This window comes from Panthera uncia, unplaced genomic scaffold, assembly GCF_023721935.1.
Source record: "Panthera uncia isolate 11264 unplaced genomic scaffold, Puncia_PCG_1.0 HiC_scaffold_1874, whole genome shotgun sequence".
Classification (NCBI taxonomy): Eukaryota; Metazoa; Chordata; class Mammalia; order Carnivora; family Felidae; genus Panthera; species Panthera uncia.
Genome location: NW_026058552.1, coordinates 1 through 27,247, shown reverse-complemented (window position 1 = coordinate 27,247; position 27,247 = coordinate 1). Strand labels below are relative to the sequence as shown.

General features: G+C 43.7%; 1 protein-coding gene, 1 long non-coding RNA gene and 1 other non-coding gene across 3 annotated transcripts; 1 reads left to right on the top strand and 2 right to left on the bottom strand.

The window, feature by feature from the left end:
- Positions 1 to 8,151: 8,151 nt before the first annotated feature.
- On the bottom strand, positions 8,152 to 10,944 carry LOC125917451 (collagen alpha-1(II) chain-like). Its single transcript, XM_049623649.1, has 2 exons — positions 10,277 to 10,944; positions 8,152 to 9,596 (listed from the first exon to the last, which is right to left on the bottom strand). Exons 1-2 carry the CDS (start codon positions 10,942 to 10,944, stop codon positions 9,293 to 9,295), a joined length of 972 nt encoding a protein of 323 aa, XP_049479606.1. The 3' UTR covers positions 8,152 to 9,292.
- A 558-nt stretch (positions 10,945 to 11,502) lies between these two features.
- Positions 11,503 to 23,337, top strand: LOC125917449 (uncharacterized). The gene is made up of 2 exons (XR_007456192.1): positions 11,503 to 11,739; positions 16,398 to 23,337. It is a non-coding gene; the product is annotated as an uncharacterized LOC125917449 (long non-coding RNA).
- Positions 14,550 to 14,656, bottom strand: LOC125917452 (U6 spliceosomal RNA). Its single transcript, XR_007456193.1, has one exon. It is a non-coding gene; the product is annotated as a U6 spliceosomal RNA (small nuclear RNA).
- Positions 23,338 to 27,247: the final 3,910 nt, after the last annotated feature.

The following is a 27,247-nucleotide window of genomic DNA, read 5'->3' as shown; positions in this document are numbered from 1 at the left end:
GAGACAGAGCATGAACGGGGGAGGGGCAGAGAGAGAGGGAGACACAGAATCGGAAACAGGCTCCAGGCTCCGAGCCATCAGCCCAGAGCCCGACGCGGGGCTCGAACTCACGGACCGCGAGATCGTGACCTGGCTGAAGTTGGACGCTTAACCGACTGTGCCACCCAGGCGCCCCTCCTGAAGATTTTAAATTATAGACTTAATTTTAAACAGTAGATACAGGACTATTTAGGTTTTATGTTTCTTATTTTTATGTATCTTTATATTTCTTATTGGTAAACTGTATTTTCAAGGAACTTGTCTTTTTTAATCAAATTTTTAGACTTATTGTCATAAAGCTCAGTATGATCTCATTTGTAACGACTGAAAATCTGTAGAAATGTTTCCTTTCAAATTTTTTGGCATTATTTGTGCTTTTTAAAATTAGTCTCACCAGGGGCTTAATAATGTTATTAGTCTCATCTAAGAAAGAACTTTTGACTATGTTTCCATTTATTCGCACTTTCATTGTACTTAATTAGCTGCTCTCTTTCTCATTTCTCATGAAGAATACTTGGCTTATTTTTGTCTTATTTTCTATTAAGAAACATAACTTTCAATGTTAGTATGGCTTTAGTTGCACCTTAATTTGAGAATGTAGTATTCGAAAATTTTTTTCAGTTTAAAATATTTTCTAATTCCTATTGTGATTAAAAAATTTTTTTTTAAGATTTATTTATTTTTGAGAGAGAGACAGAGCGAGAGGCAGAGCGAGAGTGGGGGAGGGGTGGAGAGAGAGGGAGACACAGAATCTGAAGCAGGCTCCAGGCCTGCGGGGGTGCGAACCCAGGAAGTCAGGCACTCAACTTACTGAGCCACTCAGGCGCCCCCTATTGTGATTTCGAAAGAAAAAAAAACATCCATGCGTTATTCAGGAGTATACACAGTTTTCAAATATGTAGGTATTTTTTTACTTACCTTTTTTCTTCTCGTTTTCTAGCGTCATTGCATCATTGTCTGAGAATGTACTCTGTATAATTCAGAGCATTTGAAATTTGTTGAGACTTGCTATATTGCCTGGCCTTTTCATAAACATTCCACGTTCACGTGAAAAGACTCTGTGATCTGCAGTTGTGAGCCCAGTATTCTCTCTCTCTATATCTATTAGGTAAAGCTTTGCTTATCCTGTTATCCAAATCTACTTCTTACTAGTTTTACATCTGTGTGTTCTAACAGTTGCTGATCCACATATCGTCTGCTAGAAGTGTAGATTTGTCTTTATCGTCTTGCAATTCTGCCCATGGTTTTGCTTTGCAGATTTTGAGGATATGTGTGTTAGGCTTGGACAAATTTAGAGTTGTTATATCTTCTTGGTGAATTAAGTATATTTTCATTATGATGTGTCCCTCATAAAAATTTCTAGTAATGCTTTTTGCAGTAAACCCACTTTGTTTTGGTTAGTTTTTGCATAGTGTGTGTCTTTTTAAATTTGTTTTTGTTTGAAAAATCATGGGGGTGTCTGGATGGCTCCGGCGGTTAAGCGTCTGACTCTTCATTTCAGCCCAGGTCATGATCTTATGGTTGGGGAGACTGAGTCCTTCGTGGGGCTCTGGCTGACAAGGCGGAGCCTCTTTTTCTGCTCTTCTCCCACTTGTGTGCTCCCTCTCAAAATATATAAAGATTAAAAAAAAATAGTGGTAAAATACACCTAACACACAGTTTACCATCTTAACCATTAAAAAATTGAAAAAAAAAGTTTGCTGTTTTATTTATTTTTGAGAGAGAGAGAGAGAGAGAGAGAGCGCTAGCAGGAATGGGGGCGGGGCAGAGAGGGAGACACAGAATCTGAAGCCAGCTCCAGGCTGAGCTGTCAGCACAGAGCCCTGACACAGGGCTTGAGCTCATGAACCGCGAGATCATGATCTGAGCCAAAGTCAGATGCTCAACTGACTAAGCCACCCAGGCGCCCCTAAAACATTTTTTTTTTTATGGTGGTAAGAAACACATAAACTTTACCATTTTAATCATTTTCACAGTGTACAGTTAAGGAGTGTTAAGTACGTTCACAATGTTTTGTGATTTCTCTCTATAACTTTCTTGCCAAACTGAAAACTGTACCCATTTAACAACAATCCCCCCATCTGCCCTCCCACCAGGCCCTGGCAATTACCCTCTACTTTGTATGATTTTGATTAACTTAGGTATCTCATATAAGTAGAATCATATGTAATTTGTGTTTGTGGTCCTGGCTTATCTCAAGTAACACAATGTGCTCAAGGTCCATCCACGTTGTAGCAGGTGTCAGCATTTGCTTCCTTTTCAAGACTGGATAATATTCCATTGTATGTGCAGATCACATTTCTTTAATCCATTCATCTGTTGATGGACACTTGGGTCGCTTCTACCTTTTTGCTATTGTGAAGAACGCTCATACGAACAAGGGTCTACAACTAAATAACATGTTTCAGTCCTTGCTTTGGGGTATATACTCAGTAGTGGAGTTGCAAGGTCATATGCTCATTCTTTTTAATCTCTTGAGGAACTGCCATAGCTTTTTTTTTTTTTTAATGTCTACTTATTCTTGAGAGAGCGCAAGCAGGGGAGGGGCAGAGAGAGGGTGACAGAGGATCCAAAGTGAGCTCTGCACTGACAGCAGCAAGCCCAACGTTAAGGTTCGAACTCCCCAACTGCAAGATCATGACTTGAGCCGAAGTCGGATGCTCAACCGACTGAGCCACCCGGGGGGCCCCAACATGCAGCATTGTATTAGTTTCAGGTATACAATATAGGGACTCTACAATTTTATACATTACTCAGTGCTCATCACGATAAGTATACTCATTAATTCCCATCACCGATTTCCCCCATCCCCCCCCCCCCCCCCCCCCCCCCCCCCCACCACCTACCTCCTCTCTGGTAAACTGTGTGTTCTCTATAGTTAAGAGTCTGTTTCTCGGTTTGTCTCTTTTTCTTTGCTTGTTTTGTTTCTTAAATTCCACGAGTGAAATCACATATATCTTTCTGTAACTGACTTATTTTGCTTAGCATTATTTTCTCTAGCTCTATCCAGGTCATTGCAAATGGCAAGATTTCATTTTCTTTATGGCTGTATAGTATGCCACTGCATATATATATATATATATATATATATATATATATATATCACCTTTTTTTCTATCCATTCATCTATCAATGGACCCTTGGGTTGCTTCCATAATTTGGCTATTATAAATAATGCTGCAATAAACATTTGAAAAAAATTTGTATTTTTTTGGTAAATGGCCAGTAGTGCCATTACTGGATTGTAAGGCAGTTCTATTTTTAATTTCTTGAGGAAACTCTATACTATTTTCCACTGCAGCACCACCAACAGTGCACAAGGGTTCCTTTTTCTCCACATCCTCCCCAACACATTTCTTGTTTTTTTTTTTTTTTTTTTTTTTTTTTTTTATTTTAGCCATTCTGACTGGTGTGAGATGTTATCTCATTGTAGTTTGGATTTGTGTTTCCCTGATGATGAGTGATTTTGAGCTTTTCACATGTTGGTTGGCTATATGTAGGTCTTCTTTGAAGAAGGGTCTGTTTAAATCTTCTGCCCATTTTTTTTTTTTTTTTTTTGCTGTTGCTAGTAAGAACGAAGAGAGCACATGAGTGGGGTAGGGGCAGAAGGAGAGAGGAAGGGAGAAGAGAAGAGAGAATCTTCGGCAGGCTTCATGTTCAGTGTGGAGCCTGATGTGGGGCCTGATCCCATGATCCTGGGATCATGACCTGAGGTGATATCAAGAGTCAGATGCCCAATTAACTGAGCTACCCAGATGGCCCTCTTCTGCCCATTTTTAAATTGGATTATTTGTGTTTTTTTGGTGTTGTGTTGTATCAGTTCTTTATATATTTTAGATACTAACCCTTTATTGGATGTGTCATTTGCAAATATTTTCTCCCATTCAGTAGGTTGTTTTTTTAGTTCTGTTGTTTCCTTCACTGTGCAGGTTTTTATTTTGATGTAGTCCCAATAGTTTATTTTTGTTTTTATTTCCCTCACCTCAGGAGAGAGATCTAGAAAAATGTTGCCATGGCTGATGTCAGAGACATTCATGCCTGTACTCTCTTACAGGATTTTGTATGGTTTCGGACTAGGCAGTAAATTCTGGTTAGATTAAGTGAGAAGAAAAAGAACAAAATCTAGGAAAGAGAAAGGAGTGAGAAGGGGAGAATGAAGAAGGATTTGGGCAGAATAGAGATGGAGGTGGAAATGTGGGAGGAAGAAAAGAAGAAAAAGGTGAAAACAGGGAAGAATAAAATTCTATGGAATTCTCTTTAGTTTTTATCAAAGCCTTGTAGCCAACGATTCTCTAGCAACCCACAGTTTCTGCTTTTCTATAAAAACTAAATAGCTTCCCATTTTCATTTTATTTTTTTTCCATTTATTTATTTATTTTGAGAGTGAGAAAGAGTGTGAGAGAGCGAGCAAGTGGGGAAGGGGCAGAGAGAGAGAGAGAGAGAGAGAGAGAGAGAGAGAGAGAATCCCAAGCAGGCTCCATGCTGTCAATGGAGGGCCTGATGTGGGGCCTGATTCCATGAACTGTGAAATCGTGACCTGAGCCGAGATCGAGTCAGAAGCTTAAGCAACTGAGCTACCCAGCACAACCCCCCCTCCTTCCCCACCATTGTCCTTTCTTTGTCAACCATTTACTGATTTTCATGACTGGTTGTGGAGAAGGGTATTCAGTCCCTTACTCAACAAGTAGTTATTAAGTACTGTATGATAAACTCTGTTGTGGGCAGTAAGGATAGACACAGTAAATGAAGAAAGCATAAGCAAATCCTTGCCTTCATTGAACTCTCATGCTAGCGGGCTGTAGGAATCATGGTGTAGTCATTAGGTGCTGGATGCTACAGCAAATGGACAAGTTCTCAATGGATCAACCGTAATAGAGGTCTATTGTCTGCTCAGCTTAGAGTCTGATGCATGTATTTTTGATAAGGCAGATTTCCATAGTCATACTTTTGCTCTAAGTCCATCTGTAAGAACTAGTCACAAGGCCCCAGCCAGCTGCAAGGGCATAGCTGGGAAATGTTGTTCTCAGCAGCAAACAGACATCTTTGGTGATCAGCAAGTTGACTCCTCACATGGAGAGAGACAGACAAGAAACTGAATTACTAAGCAAATTACTTTTTATGTTAGAAGGTGATAAATGCCTTGGAAGAAAAGCATGGAAAGAAATACAGAGCACGTGGGGTCCGTGGGTAGCTCAGTCGGTTACATACCCGACTTCAGCTCAGGTCACGATCTCAGGGTTCCTGAGTTAGAGTCCCTCTTTGGGTTTGCTGCTGTCCGCACAGAGCCTGCTTCGGATCCTCCGTCCCCCTCTCTCTGCCCTACCCCCACTCATGCTCTCTCTCTCAAAAATGAATAAAGTTAAAAAAAAAAATACAGCATGTGTCTGAGGAATATTGAAATTCACAGAATAGTAAGGAGACTCACTTGGGTGAGCAAAGGCTTGAAGCAGGGGAGGGAGCGAATCATGTGGACATATTACTGGAGGAGGGAACACTCAAAAAAGGAGGCCATCATGGCTGAGGCGGAGCAAGGCTGAGAGAGGTGGGCGATGGGGTCAAAGAGAAGAGGCTGATCGTGCGGGACTCTGGTTTCTTTTCCGAATGGCAAGAGAGGAAGGAAACCAGAGGGTCACATGCAGAGGACAGAAAGGATTTGATATGCATTTTATTAGCCAGACCAGCCATCGCAGCTACCCTCAGAATGCCCTGGAAGGCGTCAAAGGGGAGAAGATGTCCGTGGACTGGACCAAAGTGGCAATGATGGTTGTGATGAGAAACGGCAGGATTCGGGGTACGTTTTGAAGGCAAAGCAGGATTTGCAGATGGACTGAAGGTAGAGTTTGGCAGGGTTAGGAGACTGTGGCCTGATCAATTTCAAGGATGGAGTTGCCAAGAATGGAGCTGGGGAAGACCGTGGTGGAGTGTATTTGTGGGTGGAGATCAAGAATCTGGTTCTGGATGTAAGGGTTAAATTGTAGTGTAGGGCTAATCTGTAGCCTTAAGAAATAACAGCTTTGTTTTAACACTGTAGATTAAGAGATAACAGCCTTGTCCTATCAATCAAGGGAACAAAAGTTTAAGGGAAATCAACTGGTTTAGTGTTTGATTGGATTGGGGCAAGGAAATGTCTGAACTGTTTCCACCCCCATCTGGGAACTATTTCTTTGTTCTGTCCCCAAGTGATGATAAGACGATGTGGCCAGCTATAAAAGCTCTGTACTCCTGTACCCCGGCTGTTTGAGACCGCACTCTGGTCAAGAGTGCCGGTCCCAATCGGTTGGCTTTGCCTCTCATTGCAATAAATTTTGTTGTGACTGTCACTGGTGCCCGAAGCATTCTGTTTCAGGAGTCGTGTGGATGCAACACTGGACACAAGGAGTTTGGGATGTTTATGAGAGATCGAAGTGGGAAGGGCAAGAGTCTGAAGCTCAGGAGAAAGCCCTGGACTCGAGCTGTAGATTGGAAGCCCTACTTTAGGCTAAAGATGGTATTTAAAGCCTTAAGACGGAGATTGGGGGGGGTGGTCAGGGGAGTGCAGCAAACAAGAGAGACCCAAGGACAGAGGCTTGGGATTGAAAAGAAAGTGTAGCCAGTGAGGGGGATGGGGAGGAAGGGCTGGAGCAGTGTTTTTATCAGATCAGAATCACAATGAAGTGCCACTAATGTTGGCCAGGGGGTCTGTTTCCCCTCCAACTTCATTCCTATTTGTGCATGTCTAGTTGTGGGTGGTCAGTGTGGCCTGAAGAGATGGGATGGCGGGCCCTCAGCCCTTCCTTCCATACTTCAGCACTATTTCACCACCACCACCCTACTCTGATAAACGTGTGGCTCAGGGGTCCCTGGCTGGCTCAGTCAGTAGAGCAAGTGACTCTTGATCTCCGGGTTGAGTTTGAGCCCCACGCTGGGGGTAGAGATTACTTAAAAAAGAAAAATCGATGTATGGCCATTCATTCAACAGATATTTTGCTAAGCGTCTATTTATGTGCCAGGCCCAGGTCTGGGCCCTGAGTGAACAAACCAGACGAGGCATGTGTCGTTGTGGAGCTTACACTCTAATGGGGTTTGGGGCAGATAACCGACAAGCACCGTCATTTCTAATGCAGGGTAAGAGAATAGAGAGTGACGTGCTTCGGTTAAGAGGATCAGGAAAGTCCTCTTGGAGGAGGTGACATTTGAGAGCTGAGTGTTGGAAAGATGATGGTCATCAGATCTGGGGCAACTGGGTCCTAAGTGGAAGGAAGCTTGAGGTGCTGCGGGGGGAGACAAGGCCAGTGTGCGGGATCACGGTGAAGGAGGGAGGGAGGCAAGATCTACCTCACGCCAAGAGCCTACGGGCCACAGTTGGGAATTTGGATTTTATTTCGACTGTTAAGGGGCTGCCTTTGATGGGGTGAAGCAGAAGAGTCAGGTATTTCCATTAACATTTCAGGCATGCCACAGGATTGGTCGGGTGGAGAATGGACCACAGCGGGCCGAGTGGAGGCCGGGAGAAGAGTTGCCATCTAAGTCAGGCAACAGGTGGTGTCTTGGACAGGGATAAAGCAGGATGCACCCTGGAGTGGACGAATGGGTCAGGCAGTCACAGAATAAATTGTGTGCCTCTCTGGGTCAAGGCCTATGCAAGGCAAAGAAAGGTACCCACCAAGGAAACGTGGGAAAGGCACAGTCCTTGCTGGCGTTTTATTCAGCGTTTAATTTTAGGAAACTCAGACCACACACCTGAAGTGCTGCTATGTAGACACAAAGCACCCATTAAGTAAGTACACAGGAGTATCTAAGCAAGTGTAGGAGAAATGGAAAAGGAGCAAGGGGGGGTATTGGGACGAGGGTGATGAGGGAGAGTGGGGCAAGCTGAGGGCACAGTACAGGCTAACAGCAATACCTCCCCACCCCCGGTGGGGGGGGGGCATGTTGGACATTTCTTGGACACTCCCAGCTACCCCAAAACAGGAAAGGACAAAAAACAAATAAGAGTCTGCATAGTTTACAAGAAAAAGACAATCTTATCACTGGCCTAAAGTCCAGGAACTCCCTACAGTCTTAATGTTAATGCTTTGCTAGAGGGAAAAACAACCTTAGCTTGACAATAGCTAGGCCTTAAGTAAGTCTTTAGCATGTGAAAGTCTCTTTGGAAACTCCCTGTGGACTTTATCTCCCCCGACTCCATAAAATGGTCACCCCCCCCCTCCCCAACTTGCAGTGTAGCTGTTCCTGCCCATGGATCCTGTCCCCCAGCTTTAATAAAATCACGTTTTGCACCAAAGACGTCTTCAAGAATTCTTTCTTGGCTCTGTACCCCACGAGCCCCCCATCAGCCCAAAAACCTTGGGGGCCTCCTTTAGATGGGAGGGGAAGGCCATTATTCAGATGGCAACAACAGAGGGCCCTCTGGGCCCCGCCCCCTTGTCCACAGGCCCCATGTGGATGCCTGAGCCCAACAGCTAAGAACCTGGCTCCAGGCTTCAGTTTCCCAAGCTCAGAGAAGTGGGTGACTCAGGGGAGGTCCCTCCCCAGCACGCCTTGTTCTTTGCCTGGAGTGACTCATTACCTTGTTCCCTCCCTCACGGCTGACCCCGGGCCAATCCCTTAATGAGTCTACACCTCATTCTACTCATTTGGCCGGGACAATTGCCTGGTGGATTTTTTTTTTTTTTTTTTTTTTTTGCTCCCTGGGGCAGGGCTCGTGTCCGCATCCATCTAGGTTCCTCGAGAGAGAGGGCTGTGGGTCTGGAACAGAGCAAAACCCTAGGGTAGACCCAGGCCCTAGGCACTCCCCGTGCCCCGAAGAGGGCTTTAATGCCCATGCATTCTTCTAATTTCAGAGCCCTTGAACAGCATTTGGTAGGGAACACAGTTTCACAAGCACTGATGTCCTAGAGGATTCTCCCTTGGACACTTCTTTGTAAACGCTTGCTTGGTGGGGGATGGGGCGGGGGGGGGGGAAGCAACCAGAGTCGCCGTAAAGGGAAAGAGCTGGGGGACTGACTACGAGGCTTCAGGGGGTATGGGACCACTGCGCTTGAGTGAGGACGCGTGGTGTGGTCGCCGCGCTCAATCGAAAGCCGGCGGCGGGTATCGGGCAGAGCTCTGCGCCCTACAAAGAGTCCGCGGGCGGGAGCAGAGGCCCCTCCGGCGTGCGTGGGCTGCAGGGCTGCTCGCCCCGCGTCTCGTAGCCCCCTCCTTAAAGCGAACCCGGGCAACTCCGGACGTCCCCCCACAACCCCCCGGCGGGAGTGGCGCCCGCGGTCCTCCCCTAGCTCTGCCTCCGGGGCTCGCCGCCCCGCTGGGACCCGGCAGGTGGACCCCGGTGGGCGCACCCTCCTCCCAGCCCTGGACTCTCTCCGCTCGCGGACTCTCCCGGGGCCCTGGCGCGCCTCCCCGTCCGGGCCAGAGCCCGCAGCCTGCGCCCCCGAGTTACCTGCCCCAGGAAGTCACAGTCCACTCTCAGCCGGGACTGCAAATGGGTGGATACGGCAGTGCCCAAAGCCACATTCCTAGGGGAGGGGTCCCCACCTAGAGGGTCACGGATCACGTTACCGGCCGAGGGGAGGAGACAGCTGAAGGGAGAGCAGACGGGTAAAAGTTGCATTCAGCTTCTTACTTCCCCCCAACCCCCAAACACGCTTTGACGCCGGGGATAGTGTCCGCCCAGGTCCTGGAGCCCGAGGGCCTCGGAGCGCTTTGCTAGGACAGAGGCACCTTTCCACCCGCGGATGCCGGAGTCAGAGCGCCTACGGGGCTGCGGGGCTGCGGGGCTGCAGGGCCCTGCAGGCGACCCACGGATGCCCCGGGGCAGGGAGCCGGCCACGAGCCCGCCGCCGGGCACCGAGGATCTAGAGCAGTAACAGACGCATAAATGCGCATAAATAAATCAATGAGCAGCTCTCTGCTGCCAGCAGCAGGGAAACCTCGGGCTGATTAAATGCAGACGTGGGGTGTCTGCCAGGGCAGGAGGGCGGCGGGGCAAAGGGAACAGGCGTGGAGACGAGGGGTGGGGGGAAGGGAGCCCAGAGGCAGGAGCAAAGAGGAAAACCCAAAGCCACATTTTTAAAATGGGGGTGAATTTTAAATGCAAACAGCCCGGAGGAGGGGAGGGGGCCGGTCTGCAGGCGCCCGGGCCGGCCCGCCTGCCGGGGCAACTTTCCGGGCGGGAGGTGCGGCCGGAGGGGCGGCGCCGGCGGCGGGAGGCGGGAGTCGGGGGCCGAGGGGGGGAGTCACTTTAAAGGCTCTTTCTTACCCATAATGCTTTGTGGGGACGTTGACAAGTGGATCCAAGATGGCGTAGAAAGTAATGACAGGTAAGTCCTGACTTCCCCCTTCTCTGCTGCTGGGACCGCTCCGCGAGCTGCCGGAGCCCTCTGGGGAGGAGACCTGACTCCCCTCCGGTCCCCGAGGCCCCGGGAGGGGCGTCCCTCGGACGGGCTGGGGACTCAGGCGGCCGCGGCGGGGCCTGGGAAGCGGGGCTCTTCGAGGCGAGGCCCGGACGCTGGGGCTGTTTACAGCTTCTTCCCCTCCTCGGTCCCCTTCCCCTCCGCTGGGGGCCGCGGCGCCCGGGGCCCAGGCGGTGGAGGGGGCTTTGCAGACCTGGGCCGCGAGCCTGTGGGAGGTTTCTCCAGCCGCGGGCACTCGGGTGGGGGGGGGGGTCGAGCCGCCTTGCACGCTGCCCTCCTCCGGGTCGCGGCTGGGGGTGGGGAGCGTGCGGGCCTCCCACGCCCCGCTCGATCGCCCCCTCTGGGCTCGGACTTGCAGCGGTGGGGCGGGGGCCGAGGGTGGGCGTCGGCAAAAGTGGGTCAGGGGTGCGCCCCCTTCCTCCCCCGCCCGGGGCTGTTGCCCGAGCTTCACTTTTCTCCCCCCCCCCCTTTCTCCGCCCCCTCCTCGGAAATTCTCATTGGCCCACAAGCGCATCAACAAAAATAAAAACTATCAAAAAAAAAAAAAAAGACTATCTTTTCCTGGAGATTCTTTTAAGACTCCCCTTTCCTCGGGGTAAGGGACTGCAGTTTTATTTAGGGAACTTTGATTCCTCTCTCCTCAAATTATTTGAGCTTTCTGCACCCTACCCTTAGCTGGGGATCCTTCAGACAGGGCTGGAAGCCAAGGGTCTTAGGATTCTTGGATTGGGATCCTCCGGTTTTGTTTGAAACTCAAAATTGTTATTCCTTCTCCTTCACAACTTAGACTTTTCGGGCAAATCGTTAATATGTATAATTCCAGAGACAGTGGATGCCGGGTGTGGGTGGGAGGTGGGGTGGGGAGGGAGGAGTTGTTCTGGCTAGTTTGTTCTTAATTTTGCCCTGTCTTAAACTTACATTAATGAGGTTTCTTGTCCTTTATTTCTTTTTTTTCCTTCTTTGAAAGTAAAATCAGTCAGTGTTGAAAGAGCTGACTTTTTTTTTTTTTTTTTTTTTTACATTTTGGATCTTAAGAGAATTTTATAGTCTATTCTGCCATCACACAGAAAGGAGAAGTGCTTTTATTTTAAACTAAAACAATCATTTACAAAACTGCTTACTGTACCATTTTGGTAACTTTTTCCATTTAAATTTTAGAAGCCCTTTTACTTGGGGCTGATAAAGTTATTTGCTACTGGTGATGCCTGTTACTGATGTTGTACAGACACATTTTACTTTTCTGTTTGCCTCAGGAATTGGATGAAGTAATTGATCACTAAAGAACTACAGTGCTGATGAGGTGTGTAAGGTGAGACTGGAGTTAAGAATGATTTACCTTTTTCCCCCCTTCTTTATTTTAACTAATGCACAAGGGTGAGGCTGAAACTAAATTGACTGGACCATCTTTATTTTCCAAACATCTCAATCAATCACATGGGTGTATAGGCAGGGCTCCATTTAGAAAGGAGAAATGTGTCCTATGGACCAAACTTTTCAGTTGTTGAACATGCTCAGCTATAGTGGAGCGTATCCACAGCCAAATGTTATTTGCAACTCTCCTTGATCAGTATCTTCACCAGGGGTCATTATATTTAAATTTCCTTGTGTAATTTCAGTTGGATGTCTTAATTTCTTGTGTGTATTGGGAGCCATCACATACTCCACATTGAGCGTTAGTGATTGTTTATGTGGATTTTGTGTGTCCACAGTTCCTGGGACTCTTGTCAAATATAACCTTTCCTTTGGAAAGATTTATTTTAGGCATCAGTCTCTCCTTTTGTTTTATAAAAACTGGAATAATACTTGTCACGTGGTTATTTTGAAATAGAAAACAAGGGTGTTGAGATTTTAGCTTATTAGGGCTAATTTTTGGTCCTATGTGATATGTGAATTGGAAGTGTTGCTTTAATCTAATTTAGAATGCTTTGGATTTAAAGGACATTGATAGAGTGTTTGTGAGCAGTTATAATTCAGTAAGGAGGAGGAGAGAAGTTTGCTAATTTTACATTTTTCACCAGCACTTTTCTCAACTTTAAAAATATTTTGTTATGGTTTATTGAGAAAATGTAAAGTTATTATGGGAAATTGGTCATTGTTTGTGTCTGTGTGTGTGTTTTTTCCCCAACACATCTGGGTAGCCTTTGGATTTTGAGATCCTGTCACAAACTTCCTATTTATCACAATATCTATTTAAGGAGAATAAGCTGTGTTTTATTTTTTTTCCAGATTGAGGCATACTATTGACATTTTGCTTTACCAAAAAAAAAAAAAAAAAAAAAAAAAGGAAACCCCCAAAACAACAAAAACAAAACAAAACCGTACACACAAAAACCTGGGAGGGGAAGGTGGACATAAATCAATCATCCTTCTGTAAGTGCACAGGCCACATTTGCTTGTGTTTGAAACTTGTGTGTATTACATAGATTTTTATGTATTTTTTATTAAAAAAGTTTTTTTTAATGTTTATTTTTGAGAGACAGACAGTGTGAGAGGGCAAGGGGTAGAGAGAGAGGGAGACACAGAATCCGAAGCAGGCTCCAGGCTCTGAGCTGTCAGCACACAGCCTGATGCCGGGCTCGAACTCACAAACCGAGAGATCATGACCTGAGCTGAAGCCGGACGTTTAACCGACTGAGCCACCCAGGAGCCCCCATAGATTTTTATTTTTATTCTTTGCTGAGCAAATGTGGATTTTAAAATTTATTTTCAGCTTACAGATAGAGGCATATTCATGCCTTAGACCTCCCAATCAAGACCTTTTATTTTTATTTATTTATCTATTTAATTTTGCAGATTACTTTGTGGAAAGGAACCAGTGATCTATGTCTTGGCCGATGGAGATGTTTGTTTGTGGTCTGAAAAACTGAATATTTAGGACCCCTGCCTGGTTCAGTTGGAAGAACATGAGACTCTTGATCTCTGGGGTCAGGAGTTTGAGCCTTATGTTGGGTGTAGAGAATGCTAAAAAAATAAATAAGGACAAACTTAAAAAAATTGAGTATTTAGAAATAGGTAGTCTCTTGTGGCTAGTGTTGTTTGGCCTGCATTGTGTCAAGACCTTTTCCACAGTTTTCATACGTGTAGACCATGTAAATTGTCAGTAGTCACTTGAAAGTGAAGTTAGTGGTTGGCCATCAAACAAGTTGTTACACAAAGTATTCTAAAATAAGAAGTACCTTCGTCTTAAAGGTTGAGGCAAAGTAGAAGTCTGTCTTTTAGCTGAATAAAGGCAGCTTTTTTCGTCTATCCTTTTGGCTGAGAAGCTAGGACACTATTTTTAGGTAAGGCTGTAGTTTTGGGGAGTCATTAAGTACCTCTCTGTCAGGTGGCAAACTTGTTTTTTGCCACTGTTAGCAAGATTTTTCATCTTCTAATATCAAAAATGTTCAGTCTGCATCATTATAAAGTCTGTATACATTTATGGACTGGCCAGTGTTTTCCTGGAGAGGGGAGGGATGCCAAAACAACAGGACAGATCATCAGGCAGAGGGCCTTGTGTAGTTTAAAAATACACGGCATATTCATGAAAGGCTAAGAATATTGCAGAGGGACCTACAAATAAGTAGACCAGATCTCGTACATGCATTTTTATTCCCTGTTTAAGAGGTAGGCTTGGTATTAATATTAAATGCAAGTTAGTCTATAATTGTCTGACTATATTTAAGATCCAAATACAGGCTCAGCACAAGAAATAACATCCTTGGCCTCTTGTTTCAAATGCATAGAAGATTTTGGGCCAAGTTTATTAACTTGTGGATAAACAAGGTAGGGGGAGGGGCTGCTTAAAAATTACGAGCAAACTGTTATGGTTGTTTAGTCTCATAAACGTGGATAAGTGTGCCTGCAAATACAGTTTGATTTCTTATTTTTTTTATTTTTTATTTTTTATTTTATTTTATTTTTTTTCATTGTTTGGGATCTTGAAACTCTTTTTTTTTTTTTAATTTTTTTTTAATTTTTTTTTATTTTTTAATATATGAAATTTACTGTCAAATTGGTTTCCATACAACACCCAGTGCTCATCCCAAAAGGTGCCCTCCTCGATGCCCATCACCCACCCTGCCCTCCCTCCCACCCCCCATCAACCCTCAGTTTGTTCTCAGTTTTTAACAGTCTCTTAAAAATATGGAACGCTTCACGAATTTGCGTGTCATCCTTGCGCAGGGGCCATGCTAATCTTCTCTGTATCGTTCCAATTTTAGTATATGTGCTGCCGAAGCGAGCACTACAGTTTGATTTCTAAGTAATATCTTGAAACGTTTTCTGGGAAAGAACTATGTTATGTGTGGAGAATGTGGACACACCAGCTTACAGTTCATTTAAATTGATGGGTGTAAAAAAATAAAAAAATAAAAAAAAAAAATAAATAAATTGATGGGTGTAGTCAGGATTTATGTAGCACTGGCTAGAAGCAACATAAAACGTAGTGGTTTGTCACTCCAGGAGTGGCTGGGGTAATACTTTTGAGTAATCCTGAATTTTAATAGAGTTATTATTCCTTTTTTAACAAATTGGAGTTGTTGTGTGAAGACTTTTAATTTCTATATGTAATATAATTTTTAAAAGCTGTCAGTTGTCTAAGACTAGTTGACAGTTTTTCAGAGTCATACCACCTTGTTTACTTGTATAAATTGCACCGGGTCATTTCTCTAAGAGCAGGAAGTCGTCTGGTAAAACCAACGTTTGTATATTCATCCTGCTTTGAACCAAAAAAAACCCCCGATTCGTCATTAGATCTTCAGAGAACACATGGCATATTTTTTGACTGAACCATTCTGAAGTGTGAATGTTTGTGATTTTTGTTATTTTGGTGCCATATTTTAGGTGTTCTCAGCACATCTGAATTTGCCTTTTTGCTTTCTTCTGTGGAAATTCTCCTTGCGGTGACAATATTCCTGTGAGGGGAGCTTCCTGTCACTAGGCAAAATGTATAACTAACATAGTTTTAAACAGTTGTCTTTATGCAAAACTGACGCATGCTGTGGTAAACAAATTTGAACAGTACTTAAGTGTGTAAAGTAAAAAAGATGGAAAAAAAAAAAAAAAAAGCCTTCGTTCCCTTTCCTCCATCTTTCGTTGTATTCCCTTGAGCTGACCATGGAAAACAGTTGGTGTCATTTGGCTTTTGGAAGACCTGTTACTGGGAATTTATATAGTAGTAGGGAAAGCAGAGGGAGAAGTCGCGGAAGGCATGGCCACTGAACCAGTTTAGATGTTGTGCAGGGGCTAACATCTCTTTCCTGCTGATGTTAAGTAATACTGATAATCGTAAACTACCATCAGTTGAAGATAACTGTAATTGAATTGTTAGTGAGACACCCGGTTAATTCCACTGTCGGGATGGTACGCTTTTGATTTGTTGATCCCGTAAGGAAAAAAAAAATATTTGTGAATTGAATTTATATAACCTTAGGGCCGGGGGTAATGGTGGTAATTACCACCTGTAGAATTTTATGATAAACCACACAGTGTGTTTACTATAGTCTCTTTATAACTCATCATCTCTCCTTTAATTCTCGGAACAACCCGAAGATACTTGTTGTTATTTCTGTTTTGCCCAGGAGGAGATTTAGGCCAAATGTGAACAACTAGCCGACAGATGTCATGATGACTAGTAGCTTGTGGTGCTGGCCTGTCTTGGAAGGCCTGTGCTCTTCCCCCTGCAATGTGCTCTGCTGCTCATCCCTGGTCTGTCTGATTTTCCAGATGAGGAGATTTAGGCCTGCAGAAGTCAAGTGACTTGCCCAAGGTCACACCGCTAAGTAATAGCAACAATAAACCGAACTTTTATCTCTGGTCTCTTATCTCAGGACTTTTGGTCCTGGCTGATTAGGCTACGTTTTACTGAAATACTATGGACCAGAAGACCATAACGCTGTGAATATTGGATACAAACGCTTCAGAACTGATACATCAGCAAAGGTGTTTTCTACTATGTATTGAAAAGCTTCCTTTTCTCTCTTTCAGAAATTATAAAGAGCTCTGATGGGCTATTTGGGTGATACCCAGTGCAGTGAACTGCAGGTGAGTAAGGTTTAGGAGAGCTTTATTTAGAAAACAAGAACTTGGTGATGCCTGAGGAAGAGAGGAGAGACTTTAAATGTAGAGTGTCTGGCCAGGAAGCATAAGCTGGGACAAGGATGCAGTGATGCTGCATGGTAGGGAAGCTGTGGAAACCTGAAGATGCGGGTCCTGACTGAATTGGCTGCTTCTGGAACAGACTGGATGAGGATGAACATACTCTGAGGAGCCCGGGGGCCGCTCTGCCAGAGTTTGTTTGAAGAGAAGCCAGGGTAGGTTAATCTTCTACTTACGTTTTGATTGAGTAACCGCACAGAGACGACTCCTATCTGCATATGATTAGAACTTGAGAGGCCCTTCAGTTTCTGAGTCAGCATTCTGGAGTGGTAATCCCCCTGTGCTCCCATGAACTTGGGGAAGTATTGAATAGTTTTGTTTTTCCTGTTATCTGCTGTGTGTGTGTTGTCACGAATGACTGTATATGTCTGCATTTTTGTGCATCTAGGTAGTGAGAACACAGCGATAGAAACAAAAGGTTAAACTTTCTTTCCTAATGGTTGTTTTAATTAGTCCCTCATATTTGTTGTCTTTTGCTGAAATGCCCTGCTAAGAAAGGCCATTTGATCTTTATTATTTGTAATTCACAAGAACTAATTTTCTTGGTCCATTATAGCATCTTGGTCTTTCATTTTAAATTTGGACAATGGTGATACTACAGCAAAAACAATTAGAAGACTGTTTTGATACTGTCCTTGTGGGGCATCAGTGCTAAAATTATGTTTTGTTACATTTTCAATGCTAGTCTTTTTTAGACCTCACCAGCTCAAGGAAGCTTCATCTGTTGATAAAATATCTTGCCATCCTGCCTTATGGCCTCTGGCCTCTGGTTTATAAGACATTGCCAGCTACTTTTTACCCATCTGCTTTAAGCTGGAGTTTTCAGTTTTCTGTTCTTTGTAGTTGGAATAACTTTTCTTTTTCCCTTTCACTGTACCTTGGTCTCTTGGCCCTTAGTTCTTTGATTTGTCCATGATTTCAGACTGCTTTTTAAATGTGATACAGTCCCTCACTGAGGCAGCAAGTTGGCTTTGAGAATACCCGACACTTGAATGTGACGCTACTGTATCCTTTCAGGTTTTATAATTGAATGTGGGCTTGGCTCTTTGCTGATTGTCTTTGTTTTTGAGGCTATGCTTGTTTTGCATGATTCATGGGTTCATGGGTGTGATCTGAAGACCATTCGAGATGGTTCCTTAGTCCTTGGAAAGCTATGGTCTGGGGTTGTCATATAGAGGTCATTGTGATAAGGAACGTGTGAGTTCTCAGGTAAGGCCAAAATGCTCAGTGATAGGTTGGATCTTTTCTTGAGGTTCTGTCAAGCTTGTATCCCGGAACCCCTCTTTCTTGAGTATGGGGGGACTTTCTTTTTTAAGTTAACAGGAATGGATATTAAATTGTTAAATATTTAGATTATTACCCTAAAATCGTTGATTTTCTTTTTGGAGTTCCATTAAAAACTATATATGTATGTATACACGTGTACACATACAAGCATTTACATGTGTATATATATGTGTACATATATATATATATTTTATTCATGTCTAATTATAGTGTATGTAATTGGAATTTTTTCTGCTTGTTAGATCATGGAACATTTTCATGTTATAGGTGTCACAATTTTAATTTATATGCTTACATTTTGAAAGGGTGCAAAATATTTCATCAAGTCATGCTCCCATAATTTACTTACATTTTTTAATGTTAGGTTAAACATGTTGCTCCCTGGTTTTCACTTAATACTTTAATCTACATTATTGTAGATGTTTATTATTTTTTGACTAATTATAGTTCTAGGATACATTTCTGAGTGTTGTGTTATAATTTTTTTTTTTTAATGTTTATTTTTTGAGAGAGAGAGACAGGGTGTGAGCAGGGAAGGGGCAGAGAGAGGGAGACAGAATCCGAAGCCGGCTCCGGGCTCTGAGCTGTCCACCCGGAGCCTGATGTGGGGCCCGAACCCACAAACCATGAGATCATGATCTGAGCTGAAGTAGGTTGCTTAACTGACTGAGCCACCCAGGCTCCCCCTGAGTGTATTGTGTTAAATGGAATGAATGTTATTATGACTTTTGATATGTGTTGCCACGCTGTTTTTCAAGAATGTTGTACCAGTTTGTACTATTAGCAGAAACACGGACGTACCAGTTTTACCATAACTGGACAGAAATACATTTTTTCCTTAAAAGTGTTTGCTCACTGGGGCGCCTGGGTGGCTCAGTCAGTTGGGCATCTGACTTCGGCTCCAGTCATGATCTCACAGCTTGTGGGTTCGAGCCCTGCGTCGGGCTCTGTGCTGACAGCTCAGAGCCCGACGCGGGGCTCGAACTCACGGACCGTGAGATTGTGACCTGAGCCGAAGTCGGACGCCTAACCGACTGAGCCACCCAGGCGCCCCTAAAAAAAATTTTTTTAAAAAAGTTTTTGCTCATTTGGTAGTGTAAAGTGGCATTTGCTTTTCTTTGTTTGATAGTGTTGAATTTCATTCTTTGAATCTCTTCATGGTAAATTGTGCGTATTCTCTGCTGTTTTGCGCAATACAGTATTGATGTAAGCTTTGGATAGTAAGGCGAGTATAACCAGGTGATGATAGGTAGTTAATAAAAAGATAACCAGAACACATCCAGTGAAAACGTTCAAAGAGGTCTAGATGGTCAGGGATCTTGGGGACAGTGGTTGAGGGGGAACAGATGGATTATTCCAAGATTCAATTCAGCAAATGTTTCTTGGGCATCCACTTTATACAGTGTGCCACGTGCGTCCTCTGAGTGCTTCTCAAGTCGTCGTCTCGGCCTCTGCCTGGTTGGAGGCGGAGGCTACTTGGGAATGCTTGAGACTTGACCAGTGGGGACTCTGGCTGCCGAAGTCGCTTTGTGGCTGCTTGGAGGGCCGAGGGGATCACCGTGTGGAATATCTGTAGCTCATTCATGGCATACCATCATGTCTTCACACAGTCTTTGAGAAGCTGTCTTGTGAGGAATACGAAGGTGAATAAAACCTCTATTTCCTACTCACAAGGAACGAACCCTCTCGTAGGGAGAACAGGGGCACCAGAAAATGAAAGGACTACTAGGAGTTTGATAGGTGCTCTAAAAGAGGTTCCACCAAGGTGCTTAGGGGTTAAGTAGAGGGAGTGATACTGTCCCCTTGGGGAGATCAGGGAACACTTCAGTTGAAGAAGCGGCATTTAAATTGACCCCCCCGAAGAGGAGAAGGGATGGAAGGAGGCATTCTGGAGGGAAGGATAGCTTGGGCAGAGGCTGGGGTTGGTGCCAGAATGAGTTGGGTGCCAGGAAACCGTGCGTCTAAACTCGTTGGACCCTGGGAGACATAACGGAACGCGATGGAAGATGAGGCCGCAGAGAGGTCAGGACTGGGTCTTGGAGGGTGTTGAGTGCCAAACCGAGGATGAGTATGATGGATTGGCCGTGAGGAGACACAGGGAGGGACTTAGTTGTGCTCATGGCCATAGTTCAGGCGAGGGCCTGAATTGAGTCGATGGCCTTGGGGATGGAAAGGAGGTGACAGATTCAGAAGATATTTTGGAGGTTGAACAGGGTTGTGGGGACTGATTAGGCAGGAGGGGAAGGAAACAGTCAGTTCTAAGTCAGAGGTGATGTTGAAGTGTTTATGCTTGGGTGGCTGGCAGAATGGGCATCAGGAATAGGGACATCAGAGGGGTTTGGAATAGAGAAAAGATGAATTTGGTTTTGTTTGTTGAGTTCCAGAAGCTAGGAGAAAGCCGAAGTCAGAATTTTAGTCCTAGAAGGAACAGATGAGGAAGTTCAGGGCCCAGAGGCATTAGAGGAGCCAGAGAGGTCTCGTACTTACTAAAACCAAGCACAGATGAACCTTCCTGACTCCCAGTCCAGTGTCCCCTTCCCTCCCTCACTGCCAAGAGCTGAAGGTTGTCATCTGGCTGTTGTCCTCACATTCAGGTGTACTCAGTAGAAAGTTGGGAGTGGCGGAGTTTACGTTGGGGAATGAGGACTTGCTTTTTTTATTTTTAACTTTAAAAAATTATTTTATTATTTTTTATTTATTTTATTTTAGAGAGTGAGCGAGCAGGGGAGAGGGAAAGAGAGAGAGAAAGAGAGAGAGAATCCCCAGCAGACTCCATGCTCAGAATTCCTGTTCTGCCTCAGACTTTGTGTTTTGGGCAAACCCCTGAAGTCTTCTTAGTTTGTGAGATGGAGATAAATAATATCAGCTTTGTAAAATCCCTTGAGACAAGGTATGTCAAAACCCTGTATGAACTCTAAACTTTCGGGCTAAATTATTATGCGGGTTTTAGTTGTCAGTAGTAACAAAAAAGTCGTGCTCTTCAACTTCAGGGTTCTGTGTTGCTGGCATAAAGTGTATCTGATTCAACAAATTTTTATTTTTCAGCACATACTTAGGTCAGGAACCTGGGGCTTCAATAGTGAACAAAGCAGACAAAATCCCAGCTCCCATGGAGCTCGTATTCTAGACCTGGGGGGTAATAGTGAGCTGATGCTTTTATAACAGTGGCAAGACACTGTTCTAAGTACTTTTATAATTTAACCTATTTAATTCTTGCAAGAGGCTTGCAAGGTAGATACTGTTATTATCCCTATTTTGCAGATTGGGAGATTGAGGCAGAGTTATGTAGGTTGTCTCAGGTTGCCATGCCAAGATTGAAATTCAGGCAGATCTGGTTTCAAGCTTGTAAACTCTTTTTTTTTTCTTAAATTTTTAATGTTTATTTTTGAGAGAGAGGGAGGAGAGAGCATGAGCTGGGGAAGGGCAGAGAGAAGGGGGGACGGAGGATTCAAAGCGGGGTCGATGCTGACAGCAGAGAACCCGATGTGGGGCTTGAACCCACAAACCACGAGATCATGACCTAAGCTGAAGTTGGGTGCTTAACCGACTGAGCCACCCAGGCACCCCCTCAAGCTTGCATACTCTTAACTCCTGTTCTGTAGAACATTTTAAATTCATTCATGGTATACTAATGTTTAATAACAAAAAAGGTAGGCCCACATTGAAATTAATTCTAAGCAAATAAGTTTTTCTTGTATAAAAAACAAAACAAAACAAAAACCCATGAAAAGTGATGTTAGTTCTCTGCGGATGGTGACACAGTAGTAGTCTTTCATAGAACAAAATTTTTCTCCCTAACTTTTTATAGGCTTCATCAACTTTTTTGGTTTCTTTAGATACAAATGGCCATGTCAATGGAAGGAAGTAATTTTTCTGCTGACCCTTGGACAGAATCTCTTCTTGAATAAATCCCCTTCTTGCTTTTTTACCTTTTTGACCTTTGCCTCCACTCCCCTCCCTTTTGTTACCTTAGGGGCAAGTCCCTTCTCCGATCTCTCCTGCTCTCTGTTCTTCCTTGTTCTCACCACTCTTCTGTCCTCACCAGTCTCATCAGCTGGCCATGTCCTGAGAGAGTCCCTGCCTCCCGCCTTCTCTTTCCTTTTTTTTTTTTTTAAACGTTTATTTATTTTTGAGACAGAGAGAGACAGAGCATGAACGGGGCAGGGTTAGAGAGAGGGAGACACAGAATCTGAAACAGGCTCCAGGCTCTGAGCCGTCAGCACAGAGCCCGACGCGGGGCTCGAACTCACGGACCGCGAGATCATGACCTGAGCCGAAGTCGGCCGCTTAACCCACTGAGCCACCCAGGCGCCCCCCGCCTTCTCTTTCCTAGCTTGCCGCTCGCCAACCACCTTGGACTTGGTCCTGTGTTTTGGCTTTTCTGAGTTTATTTAGTGGGACTAATTTCTCACCTTTGACTCTGGCTCTTGGTCCTTCTTTTTTTATTTAAAAAACATTTTTTTTAAATGTTCATTTATTTTTGAGAGACAGAGCACAAGCAGGGAAGAGGCAGAGAGAGAGGGAGACACAGAATCCAAAGCAGGCTCCAGGCTCCGGGCTGTCAGCACAGAGCCCAACGCGGGGCTCGAACTCACGAACTGCAAGATCATGACCTGAGCCTAAGTCGGATGCTTAACCAACTGAGCCACCCAGGCGCCCCTGCTCTTGGTCCTTCTTCATGGGTAGGGCATACTGGGAAATGGACCATGAGGAATCCTTAAGTTTGCTTCTGGATTAAGCCGTGGGCCTCACTGCTTATAAGGAGGTTATTAAGGCTTGTGTACTTGTAGTTTTTAGAATTTTGGTTAAATATGCATGACAAGAAATTTACCATTTTAGCCATTTTTATATTCATTTCAGTGGCAGTAAGTGCAATCATGTTGTTGAACTGCCTCCACCATCTGTCTCTAAAACTCTCTCATTGCCCCGAACCGAAACTGTGTACCTGTTAAACAACTCTCCATTTCCCCCTCCTGCAAGCCTCTGGCAACCAGCATTCTATTTTCTGTCTCTATGAATTTGCCATTCTAGGTCCCTCATATAAGTACAATCATACATTGTCCTTTGTGCCTGGCTTTTTTCACCTACCGTGGTGTCTTCAGGGCTCACCTATGTTGTGGCACGTGTCAGCATTTCCTTCCTTCTTAAGGCTAAATAATACGCCATTGTATGTAAATGCCACATTTTTAATCCATTCATCTGCGGATGGACACTTGGGTTGTTTCCACCTTTTGGCTGTTAGACATAATGCTGCTGTGAACATGGGTGTACAGATATTTGTTCCAGTCCCTGCTTTTAGTTCTTTTGGATATTAACCCAGAAGTAGAATTGTTGGATCTTGTGGTAATTCTGTGCTTAATGTTTTCCAAAGTAGTAACACCATCGTATGTCCCACCAGCGGTGTACAAGGAGTCCAATTTGTTCACAGCCTCACCAACACTTGTTATTTTCTGGGCTTTTTTTTTTTTTTTTTTTTTTTTTTATAGTAGCCATCCTAATGGGTGTGAAATGATAATGTAAACTTATTTATTAAAAAAAAATTTTTTTTTAATGTTTTCATTGATTTTTGAAGGAGAGAGAAAGGGAGAGAGACACACAGAGCATGAGTGGGGGGAGGAACAGAGAGAGAGGGAGACACAGAATTCGAAGCAGGCTCCAGGCTCTAAGCTGTCAGCACAGAGTCCGATGCGGGGTTGAACTCACTAACTGTGAGATCATGACCTGAGCTGAAGTCGGACGCTTAACCGACTGAGCCACCCAGGCGCCCCTAAACTTATTTATTTTTTAAGATTTTTAAGCAGTCTCTGTACTCAACATGGGGCTCGAACCTACAACCCCGAGATTGAGTCACACGCTCCACTCACTGAGCCAGCCAGGCGCCACAAATGTATATCTATTTTAAGGTTGTTTTATATAGAATAATAGAATTTCAGCACTAGAAATGATATTAGGGATTTCTAATCCAATTAGCAGTTGACAGCAAAGGATGTTCTCCTATGCCTTAGCATTTACATTTCTTTCTCAACCAGAGTGTGGCGTTTTGGGCAAACGTGTCTATACTGGATCTAAAGCTCAAGATGAGCTATGTGTGTACTGGGGTACATGACATACAGTTGTTGTTTTTTTTTTAATTAAGATTTTAAAAAATATTTATTAAAATTTTTTAAAGTGTTTTGTTTATTTTTGAGAGAGAGCAGTAGAGTGTGAGTGGGGGAGGGGCAGAAGGAGAGGGAGACACAGAATCTGAAGCAGGCTCCAGCCTCCAAGCTGTCAGCACAGAGCCCGACAGGCCCCGAACCCATGAACGGGGAAGATCATGACTTGAGTCGAAGTCGGACGCTTAACCAACTGAGCCACTCGGGCACCCCAGTGTTTGTTTATTGTTGAGAAGAGCGAAAGCAGGGAAGGGGCAGAGAGAGGGGGACGTAGGATCCAAAGTTGACACTGTGCTGATAGGCTGACAGCATTGAGCCCAATGCGGGGCTCGAACCCACAAACTGGGAGATCATGACCTGAGTTGAAGTCGGATACTCAACCAACTGAGCCACCCAGACGCCCCTATACTGTATTGTTTTATAATCAACTTGTTTTTACTTAACCAAATGGGAGCAGGAAACTCTGTACTGAGTTTCAAACGCTGATTTGAAAATATATTTTTAGAACATAGATTGTTGGTAAATTAAAGACAGCTTTTAAGAGGGATGATGGTGGTTGGTGGTACTGTTTTAATTATGCAGTTGGCTTTTTAAAAATCGATTTATGTTTTATGTAAAAAGCTCAACTGTTTGGGATTATGTGTTTACAAGTCTACACAGATAATCTAAAAGGGAAAATGAAGAAATGCAAATAGAAAATTTTTGTAGTCATAAAGTTTTCTTGGCAAGCAGCAACCTTTTCTAGAAAGTCAGTCTTTTTTTTATTTTTTTATTTTTTATTTATTTATTTATTTTTTTTTAAATTTTTTTTTTCAACGTTTTTTATTTATTTTTGGGACAGAGAGAGACAGAGCATGAACGGGGGAGGGGCAGAGAGAGAGGGAGACACAGAATCGGAAACAGGCTCCAGGCTCCGAGCCATCAGCCCAGAGCCTGACGCGGGGCTCGAACTCACGGACCGCGAGATCGTGACCTGGCTGAAGTCGGACGCTTAACCGACTGCGCCACCCAGGCGCCCCATAGAAAGTCAGTCTTTTAATGTAATTTGATTGCTTCATAAATGTGGGTTTTTAAATATGTATACTTTTAGTGATTAGTAAGCATGTTAAATGATTTGGGAGGAGGCTCAAACTTTTCAAGAAATAATTTGGAATTATTGAAAGAAGGCTACTGCCAGAATTGCTAGCAATTCTAAAATATGGGTCAGGAAAAGCCAAGCTAGTAGATGGAAAAAAACCCCCTCAGTTTTAGCTGCTGATACAGCTTTTAAAATTTAGTTTTTCTTGGGGCACCTGGGTGGCTCAGTCGGTTGAACGTCCGACTCTTGGTTTCAGCTCAGGTCGTTATCTCACGGTTCGTGAGTTGGAGCCCTGTATTGGGCTCTCCGCTGACAGTGTGAAGCCCGCTCAGGATTCTCTCTCTCCCTTTCTCTCTGCCCCCCCCACCCCCCCGCCCCCCGCCACCAAATAAATAAACTTAAAAAAATTAAAAGTTTTTCTTGTTTTTATCATTTTAATTACTAAAACAGATGGTGGAAGGTCCATTAGGGTATTTCTTTTATGTGTTTAAAACATTTTACTTTGCTATGTGATTCCATTCATTCTGGAATTTAGGAGAATTTACCTCTTTATGAAAGAAATTATTCAAAATGGAATATAATTGATGATCTTAGTTTCTAGTTTTCTTCTCAATAGGCTTAGTCTCTCTTCTAATGCTTCTTGCATGCTCAGAGATTTTATAAGAGTTTTAGAGAAAAGTGCGAGCAAGACTGGGTGAATATTAAACACAGTAGAATGAATAAAACTTTTACTTTGCAGAATATTTTGCCTGTGTATCTCAGAACCATCGCAGATTCCAGTTTTGGATAAAAGCAGATAAGTTTAAAGATAACACACCATTCCTCCTTATGACTTGGAATTCTAATGAGTATTTAATTTGGTACAGGACAGTTCTTGGAATGCTTGGCATTCAGGTTATTTTAGGCCATCTCTTTGGGAAATTCAATTAAAGTCTTTATTGAATGGCTTTAGTGAATTGAATGGTTGTCTCGGGATATAAATGATATAAAATATGACCCCGATTTATAAGATGGTTGTGTCAGGCAGATAGGGCATCTTATATGATATATTTAATCCAAAATAATAGATGATTAATTCAAAATAATAGATGATTCTGTAGGAAGTACTGGTTTGGGGAGAGCATCTTAGGGAAGTAGGTATGGAAGCCTTCATTTAAAGGTGAGTAGGAGTTAGGTTCAGAGAGAGAGGAGGGCAGGGACTGCAGGCAGAGGGACGGGCATGGTGTCAGAGACTGGGAAGCCTGACTGCCCGTGGGTTGTGGTGGGAAAGTTAGTTAGGTGGTAGCCAGACTGTGGGTGGCCTGGATATTTAGTACCGAAGCTCCTTGCCACCTCCAGAGGCATGGCCCTTCATGCTCTGCCCCTTGAGGAAGCCTGACTCCCTAGCTCAGGAGGGAGAAGGGGGTGTGTCCTTCCCCCATGGGGCTAGGTCATGGGGCTTATTTTAATGTATCAATCTGGCTTTTCTTTTGTCACGACATTTACTTTCCAGTAGAGTCTTGTTTTCAGAATAATAGAATTTCCATAGGGAAAATAATAATGCATGAGGCAGATTAAAGGCAAATAATTAAAAAAAAAAAGTGAATCACAACTTTTTTTCTGGCAGTTCTTCCTTTGTTTACATTTTTGTTTTGTTAGTTGTTTAAAGAAACTTGTGTATTTTATTATATTTGTCTTTCAAGTTTTCCTATGGTTTTATTGTTATATAGCTTAATAATTGAGGATAACTTGGAGTCCAATCAAGTCCTGATTATGGCTCTTAGTAATTGCTGTCAGAGTGGATAGTGGTAATGTTTAGCACAGCTCTTCAGTCTTACGAGATCTTTACAAATGCAGTCTGATTCATTCCACCCAAGTTAATCATGAGGGAGGTAATTTTTTTTTTTTTGTTTCTGATGGAGACAAACGTCTAAGACAGAGATACAGAAATCATCTTCGGTTTAGATTGAAGAAATTTTATTTGCTACTATGGGCTCCTGCTGTTTGATCACAGTTTATTTTTGTTCTTTGAAGTCTGTCTTTAATCAAATGAGATTTTTAGCTCTTTTGAAATAAAGGGGGGCCATGCCTACATTAATAAGAAAATTAAGGAAGATAACTGATTAAAAAAATTTTTTTTAATGTTTATTTATTTTTGAGAGAGAGAGAGAGAGCACGAG

Excerpts from the sequence above, each read along its gene's own strand:
- LOC125917451 (XM_049623649.1), bottom strand. The coding sequence starts at position 10,944 with ATGCGCTTGTGGGCCAATGAGAATTTCCGAGGAGGGGGCGGAGAAAGG. Across the intron at positions 9,597-10,276 it reads GTCCCCACAAAGCATTATGG|CTGTCTCCTCCCCTCGGCCG; the intron begins GTAAGAAAGAGC and ends CTCTCCCTTCAG.